General features: G+C 45.9%; 1 protein-coding gene across 10 annotated transcripts in view; it reads right to left on the bottom strand.

Annotated features, from left to right (window-relative positions):
• The window catches only part of Kif9 (kinesin family member 9), a 44,496-nt gene that overhangs the window by 31,791 nt on the left and 4,292 nt on the right, over nucleotides 1-8,413 (bottom strand). For 6 of the 10 annotated variants that reach the window (XM_031344034.1, XM_031344033.1, XM_031344041.1 and 3 more), the window contains exons 2-5: nucleotides 7,681-7,778; nucleotides 5,368-5,533; nucleotides 1,578-1,684; nucleotides 99-323 (exon numbers count right to left, since the gene is read on the bottom strand). In XM_031344034.1, the coding sequence (XP_031199894.1) occupies nucleotides 99-323; nucleotides 1,578-1,684; nucleotides 5,368-5,533; nucleotides 7,681-7,778 (596 nt within the window). Of the gene's footprint in view, nucleotides 1-98; nucleotides 324-1,577; nucleotides 1,685-5,367; nucleotides 5,534-7,680; nucleotides 7,779-8,413 lie in introns of those variants that run through there. The other 4 variants (XM_031344040.1, XM_031344038.1, XM_031344039.1 and 1 more) reach the window with 2 other exon arrangements.

The raw sequence follows: 8,413 nt of genomic DNA, 5'->3' as shown, positions 1-8,413 counted from the left end.
GAGGGAGGAAGGAAGGGAGGGAAGGAGGGGGGAGGGGAGGAGGGGATGGAGGAAAGGAGAGAAGGGAGAGGAGGGGAGGGAGGAGCCTTTCATCTCACCTCAAAGAGGAGACTGAAGGCATCTTCCTCCTGACTGGTGAGATGCACTGACAAGCCTTTAATGAAGATCCCTTGAGGGTTTTCCACGATGGTCATTGGTGTGACTGAGGGTCCCACGTAGGGCAGAGTGGACAGGAGATCGAACAGGTTCTCATTGTAGATTTCCAGGTAGGAAACACGGACGGTGATGGCGTGTGTGGGGCGCTCTTCAATCATCCTAAACACCTACATGGGAATTTGATCAGTCATCAAGAGCAGTAGAGGCTGACTACTTCATGTCAGCCCACGTCTTCCCTCAAAAGAGAGCATCAGGGAGCGCAGGACAACTCTTGTAATCCTAAAGAGATTACAGTCTGGTTGATGTCAACAACAGCTACTACTGTTTGTTTGTTTTTCCAGACAGGGTTTCTCTAAGTAGCCCTGGCTATCCTGGAACTCACTCTGTAGACCAGGCTGGCCTTGAATTTAGAAATCTGCCTGCCTCTGCCTTCCAAGTGCTGGGATTAAAGGCGTGCGCCAACCACCACCAGGCTAACAGCCACTATTGTTAGTTTACTGGGTAAGATTATCAACTTTTGGGCTTTACTGGTTTGGGCTGGGTTTGTTTTTTGTTTGTTTGTTTTTATTTTGTTTTGTTTTTTGTTTTTGAGGCAGGTTGTACATTGTGTCCCAGTCTGGCTGGAATTAAAAATGTATCCCAGTTATTTAATCCAACTTGCCATCTTCTTGCTTCAGCCTTCCCAAGTACTGGGATGGCAAGTGTGCCCCATCAGGCCCACATAGTTTGGGGTTAGGGTCTCATGTAACCCAGGTTGCTCAGGAATTCTTGGTGTAAGCAAAAGTGATCTTGAACTTCTGATCCTCTTGCCTGCACTTCTTGAGCACAAACACATGCCTCTGTGCATTTTTCCATTGCTGAGGATCAAACCCAGGGCTTGTTAGGCAAGCTCTTTACCACATGAGTTACATTCTCAGCCTTGAGAAGGTGACATTTTGACGTTTGATAGCCAGCATATTTCTCCAGGAAAAAGGAGCATGGGTGGTTTAGAATCGCAAAACGCTTTGGGAGAAAGGCTGTTTGCATCCTGCCTCTAACCAAAACCTGAACTAGCACGTCCCTTCTGTCCCATCTTCTCTTTTATTTCCCAGAGTCATGGCTGACAGTCCTAAAGGCTGACAGTCCTAAAGGCTCACCCATAACCTGCTTCTTGCCTTTGCTCTTCCAGGAGCTACTGAGTGGAAGAACAATAAGGAAGTTCTGAAAGTGTTACATTCTCTTCATTAAACCAGCAAAGACCTCCAGATCCTTTCTTACAGGATCACAGACCACGGGAGCAGCAGGGACCTGACTAGCATGGCTGTCCCCTCCTTCACAACTAAGGAAACAGGCTTATTGGCATTTGGGGTCAGTCTGAAAGATCACAGTTGGCAGAGAAGAGGGGAGCTGTGCGGTACCCCAACCATAGGCCCATTCTCTACCTGCTGCAGGGCACGAGGGAGAATACCCCGGTGCTTGTAATTCTCCGTTGCCCCAGTCATGGTGTATGTCTTGCCAGCTCCAGTCTGCCCATAACACATGATGGTACCTGTAAACATTTCAAAATATCACTGAGTGACATTCAAAAAAATCCCTCCATGGACAACCCTCATATCCTCAGCATGCTTGGTGCCATCCAGGATCTTGCTGTGAAAGTAGTCACCAGGAACATCCAAAGACATCAGGGATTCCATCTTGAAAGAGAGCAAGTACACAGGGGGATGGGGACATAAACGATCAAACCTGAACATGCATCATCAATGTGTGACCCCCATAGACTGCTCTGCCTCCCTGTTCCCAGGTGATGTAGGTCCCTGGTCCTAGGGCTAGGGAACACTGTGGCTGTAACTTTTCTTGAAAAGAATTGGAGGGGCTGGAGCATTAGACTCTATTCCTTCTCAAGGCCATGAAATGCATGTGTGTGAGAACTAGCAGAGACACCCCACAGAGACAAATTTCCAGAAAGACATAAGTAAGATGGGTATTCCTGTCGATAGTGGGCTGCTTTGTTGTTGTTTATTTGTTTGAAACATGGTCTCATGTAGCTCATGTTGGCATCAAGCTATGTAGCCCAGGATGACCTGAACTCCTGATCTACCTGCATCCACTCCCCAAGTGCTGGAATAGCCAGCCTGTGACCCTATATCTTGCTAAGAGAATTATTTATAGAAGACAAGGCTCCTAGTTAGTACCATGGCATTTCCAGAAATGGACCACGACAACTGGGCCATGACCTTTGTCTGATGGCCTACCCTGGGAATGCTTTCATTTGCACCTTTTTACATCAGCATCAGGCTCTGGGATGCAAACCACTGTTACCTTGGGCTCTTATTCCTCCCTTCTCTTGAAATGAAGGATCTCCAAAGATGGCTTCTGTGAATCTACATGGCAGACCTGGTGAGGTTACACTAGGCTGTTTGCCTTTGTTCCCCAGAGATTGAAGACAGGTTTTAGATGAGTAGCCCTAATTCAGCATCTGGGTTGATGCCAGAAACAATTAGTAATTAGACCACTGCTAATGAGTCAGAACTCAGTTCAGCCAGAATTCAAAGCCCATCAGTAATTCTGTAGCACCAAGTGCCTAAGACTACTAAGTTCCCTAGTTCTTAATCCCTCCATCTTTCTCTCCAGTCCACAGAGCCTCTCAGGGAATTGTGAAAACATCACTGGGGGAGCATACCTATGTATCATTTGAAGAATACATTACAATTTTGAGAACTCAAGATTCATTGTATTTTCCTAAAACTGAGTCTAGCTATATAATCTAAACTGTTCTCAAATTCCTGATCATCCTGCCTCCACCTCCCAAGTGCTGGATGTATAAGCATACACAACCATGCCTGACTCCCTTCACGGGCTTTCCTATAGAGAAGTCTAAAACTTTTGGAGCTGTATATGTAGCATGGTGATAGAACATGTGCTTAATATTTGTGAGACTTTGGGTTTGATACCCAGTACTGACAACTAACCAACAAACAAAAGCCTTGCTCTGATCAGCAGCCACCAGACAGCAGTCTTTAAACTGCAACTTTATTTTTATTTTTTTTAAGCATTATTTATGTTTAGATAGTGCCACATGTAGCTCAGGCTGACATCTAACTGGTAGGTAGCTGAGGATGACTTTGAACTCCTGATCCTTCTGCCTCTGCTTCTAAGCACTGAGATTATAGGAATTTGCTGCTATGTCACACTCAAAAGATGCTGGGTTTTGTTCTGTTTTAAAGTTATGTTTAAATGTATGGGTGTTTTGCCTGCAAGTGTGTCTGTAGACATATGGTGGGTGTCCGAATTGGCCAGAAGAGGATCCCCTTGGAAGTGGAGTCAGAGATGGTTGTGAGCTGCCTTGTGGGTGCTAGGAATTGAACCTGGGTCCTCTGGAAGAGCAAGCAGCTAGTGCTCTTAACTGATGAGCCATTTCTCCAGCCCTATCTACTTTTAAAGCTTTTTAAAAAACAAACAAACAAACAAACAAACAAACATACAAACATATGCAGGGCTGGGTGGTGGTGGCACATACCTTGTATCCCAGCACTTGGGAGGCAAAGGCAGGCTGATCTCTGTGAGTTCCAGGACAGCCAGAGCTACATAGTGAAATACTGTCTTAAAACAAACAAACAAACAAAACCACCAACCAGCCAAACAAGAATTCAATCTTTTTGTTTGTTTGTTTTCTGGTTTTTCGAGACAGGGTTTCTCTGTGTAGTCCTGGCTGTCCTGGAACTCACTCTGTAGACCAGGTTAGCCTCAAACTCAGAAATCCTCCTGCCTCTGCCTCCGAAGTGCTGGGATTAAAGGCATGTGCCACCACCGTCTGGCAAGAATTCAATCTTAAAAAAAATAAAAATCCAGGCAGTGGTGGCACTCCAAAAGCAGGCAGCTTATGAGAGTTTGAGGCCAGCCTGGTCTACATAGTGAGTTCTATGCCAGACAGGGCTACATAGTGAGACTGAGATTTGGACAAACACACACACACATACACACAGACAAAGTTTGAGTGACCCATGAAATGCCAGAGTCTTCACTGCATTGGAAAAAGCCAACCCCTGACACTATTAATGATACTCTGCTATGCGTGCAGACAGGTGCCTAGCATAACTGTCATCTAAGAGGCTTGATCCAGCAGCTGATGGAAACAGATGCAGAGACTAACAGCTAAACATTAGGCAGAGATCTGGGAGTCTTCTGGAAGAGTTGGGAGAAGGATTGAGTGGATTGGAGAGATCAAGGACATCACAAGAAGGCCTACGGAGTCAACTCACCTGGGTTCATCGGGGCTCACAGAGACTGAACCACCAATCAAAGGGCAGATGTAGCAGATGTGTAGCTTGGACTTCCTGTGGGTCCCCTAACAACTGGAGCAGGGCCGTCTCTGCTGGTGCCTGCCTTTGGATCCCTTTCCCCTAGCTAGGCCGCCTAGTCTAGCCTCAGTGGGAGAGGGTGTGCCCAGTCTAGCCTCAGTGGGAGAGGGTGTGCCCAGTCTAGCCTCAGTGGGAGAGGGTGTGCCCAGTCTAGCCTCAGTGGGAGAGGGTGTGCCCAGTCTAGCCTCAGTGGGAGAGGGTGTGCCCAGTCTAGCCTCAGTGGGAGAGGGTGTGCCCAGTCTAGCCTCAGTGGGAGAGGGTGTGCCCAGTCTAGCCTCAGTGGGAGAGGATGTGCCCAGTCTAGCCTCAGTGGGAGAGGATGTGCCCAGTCTAGCCTCAGTGGGAGAGGGTGTGCCCAGTCTAGCCTCAGTAGGAGAGGGTGTGCCTAGTCTAGCCTCAGTGGGAGAGGATGTGCCTAGTCTAGCCTCAGTGGTAAAGAATGCACTTAGTCCTGCTGTGACTTGATATGCCAAGGGTGGGTACCATGGGGGGTGTCTCCCTTTCTGTAAGAAGAAGGGCAGGGGGCATGAGGGAAGGGATGTGAGGGTAGTACTAGGAGGAGAGGAGGGATGGGGAGGCTTCAATCAGGATGTAAAGTGAATAAATAAATTAATTAATGATAAAAAAGCTGGGGTCTTTCAACAATCCAATAAAGATAACAACTCAGAGACTGGATGAAGCCATGAAGCCATGCCTACAATGTTATGAAGTAAATCTATATTCTATCACTAGATCACAAAATGACAAATAAGTTTAAAATGTTAGTAAATGAAGTTCTTTTGTTTTGTTTTGTTCAGGATAGAGGACCTCTTGTACCTCTTCCTCCAAGAAGGGCTCCTCGGAGTCCAGATGAAGTGACAGTTAATTAAATTACCATTGTATCCATCAAGGGCCTGAGAAACTGCTTCCTTGGCCACGGTTTCATAAACCAAGTCCTGGGAGGCATCGTGAAGAACTCCGTCCAGCTTGAATGACCAGTCTGTCTGCTGGTTATTGACAACTCCTTTCCGGGTGTCTTTCTTCAAGTGAATATCAATGCTCTAAGGAGGGAGGGAGGGAGAGAGAGAGAGAAAGAGAGAGAGAGAGAGAGAGAGAGAGAGAGAGAGAGAGCAGGTGTGGATGACACACACCTGAACCCAGCCCCAGACAGCTATGTCAGGAGGCTCTGGAGTTTCAGGACAGTGTGGGGAACATATGTGAAACGTCCCCCAAAATAAGAGGGGTTGGAGTTATTTTTAGGAAGCCTTTGTAAAAAGAATCACTGATAGCACTCAGGAAATATGCAGGTGGATCTCTGTGAGCTCGAGGTCAGTCTGGTCTACATAGAACGTTCCAGAACGGCCAGAGCTACACAGGGAGACTGTATCAAATAAATAAATAAATAATCACTGATCAGTGAGGCCAAACTTAGAAACAGAGGATGTGAAGTTTAAAAAAAGTTTTTAAATTTACTTTTTTGGTTTTTTACATGTATGAATACTTGGATGAATTATGTGTATGTAGTGCATGTATGCCTGGTACTTGCAAAGACCAGAAAAGGGTGTCAGATCTCCTGGAACTGGAGTTACATATGGTTGTGAACTGTCTTGTGGGTACTGGGTACTAGGCACAGGTCCTTGGAAGAGCACTTAACTACTGAGCCTTGAGTTAGACAGAGTAACAGGAAAACTGGAAGCAATGGCCCCAGCAGGCCCTGTCTGTGCTCTCCATCCTGTGCCCTATGGCCAGCGCTTACTTCCTCAGCTGTGAGCCACTGGAAGCAATGGTAGAATGGTCACATAAAGTCCCTGAAGTGTTCAGATACAATTAGTCATTTGTGTTCATGTAAATGGAGGGTGCCTAACCTACTAGTGATCAGCAGAATTTCAAATGCACCTTCAACCACTTCCCAGTAAGAGTCCATGCCTTTTTTAAAAAGTCATTTTTGTGATGTGAAGGCTTGCTTTGAATTTCAGTATGTGGATTTTTCCTCTTGGTCTCCCAACTGTTCAGATGTCCTACAGCACCATACCCAGCTTACTCCCCAAGCTCTTGATGTGGATTTCACTGAAAACTTCTACTGGCCACCGTAATCTAAGAACCAAGACACAACTGTCCATAGAAAAACAAAACTCGGCCGGGCGGTGGTGGTGCACACCTTTAATCCCAGCACTTGGGAGGCAGAGGCAGGTGGATTTCTGAGTTCAAGGCCAGCCTGGTCTATAGAGTGAGTTCCACAACAGCTAGGACTACACAGAGAGACCCTGTCTCGAAAAACCAAAATAAACAACAACAAAAAACAAAAACAAAAACAAAAACCCTCAGGCCAAGACACATAGGGTCATCAGGTTCAGTGCTGTGTAGGTACAATCCCAGCATTGGGAAGTAAAAGCAAAAGGGTCATAGTTGCCCTGTGCTAAACACCAGTTCAAAGCCAGCTGGGTCACATGAGACCCCACCTCCAACAAAGTAAAACAGATGAATACCCCATAGTAAATGTTGCTCAACAAATTTCATGCTCTTTGCTTCCGTGTTTGTTTAAATCATGCCATAGAACACATTACACAGGGCTGTCCTTGAGTTCTTTTATGACTACCGGAACTTTCAACACGTGAGAAATTTGTTCATCAACTATTCCCTTGAAATATCTGAGGGCCTGGCAAGACGATTCAGTGAGGAAAGGTGCCTGCTACTAAGCCGGACAACCCAAGTTTGATTCCTCAGGACCCATGTGGTAGGAGAAGAGAAACTACTCTACAGTTCTGCAAGTTGCTCTCTGACTTCCACACCTGTGCTGGAGCACACGCGTGTGCCCCTCCCACCATATGAACAGATTAAAAAAAATGAGAATCCCAAGAACTTCCTCTCTAACAGCACAGATTGGAGTTGACGGACCGACTCTAGAGTTTACATGAACATTTATCAATTCTGTCTTAGCCCCTTTGATGAAAATTGTATGTGTGTGTGTGTGTGTGTGTGTGTGTGTAAATGTGTACACAATAGCATGTATATGGAATCTGGAAGAACTTTTAGGAGTTGGTTCCCTCCCTCCACCATTTGGATGGAGGAGTGAGAGGATAGTCCTCAGGCCCTCAGGCATGCTGGCTGGCATCTGTACCCACTGAACTTTCTCTCCAGTCCCTCTGTCTTAAGTGGCTGTGTGAAAAAGGAAGGACTGGCTAAGCAAAGACAAACACACTGCACTTACTTTGTTGTCTTCTCCATATTTGATCATTTCATGAGCAAAGTCATCAGTAGGCTTGATTCGGACAAACGTTTGAACCTTTTTCCTAGTACCCATTCTAGCTAAAGAAAGGAGAACGACAATATTTTTAGTGGTCATCATCAAATACCAAACAGATGGGAGATGTCATTCATTAAGATCAGAATAAAAGCCTGGCATGGTGGTACACTTGTAACCCTAATACTTGGGAGGTGAAGGCAGGTGGATCAGAGTTCAAGGCCAGCCTCGGCTCCATTGTGAGTTGGAGGACAACCCACTGCCCCTGCCCTATAAGTACACATCTTCCTGTCTTTCAGGTGCTTTGGCATTTTACCATGATTCCAAAGAGACTGAAATCCAAAGCAAAAAGATGTGTCCCTTTTAGTGGCTTAATTTTAGCTGCTGTTTCTAGAAATGTCCTGCATCTAAGATAAGCCCATTTATGCTTGCTTTTTTTAGTCCATTTCTCCTGACATACTTGCCTAGAAACATTAAAGGCAGCCCTTCTTTCACACCTATCTCCAACACACTAAATAGAGCAAATAGATTAAGGATCTTTCAAAATTATTGTTGTTGTTGTTGTTGTTGTTGTTATTTCTGGGGATGAGGGACACCTGCTTCTGTGTGTGGTCAGACTTGCAAGGCAAGCACTCTACTTGTTGAGCCATCTTGTTAGTCATTGTCGTCGTTGTCTCCTCCTCCTCCTCCTCCTCCTCCT

This window comes from Mastomys coucha, unplaced genomic scaffold (genome assembly GCF_008632895.1).
Source record: "Mastomys coucha isolate ucsf_1 unplaced genomic scaffold, UCSF_Mcou_1 pScaffold23, whole genome shotgun sequence".
Classification (NCBI taxonomy): domain Eukaryota; kingdom Metazoa; phylum Chordata; class Mammalia; order Rodentia; family Muridae; genus Mastomys; species Mastomys coucha.
Note: the sequence above shows the minus strand (reverse complement) of the source record. Positions and strands in the feature narration are given on the sequence as shown.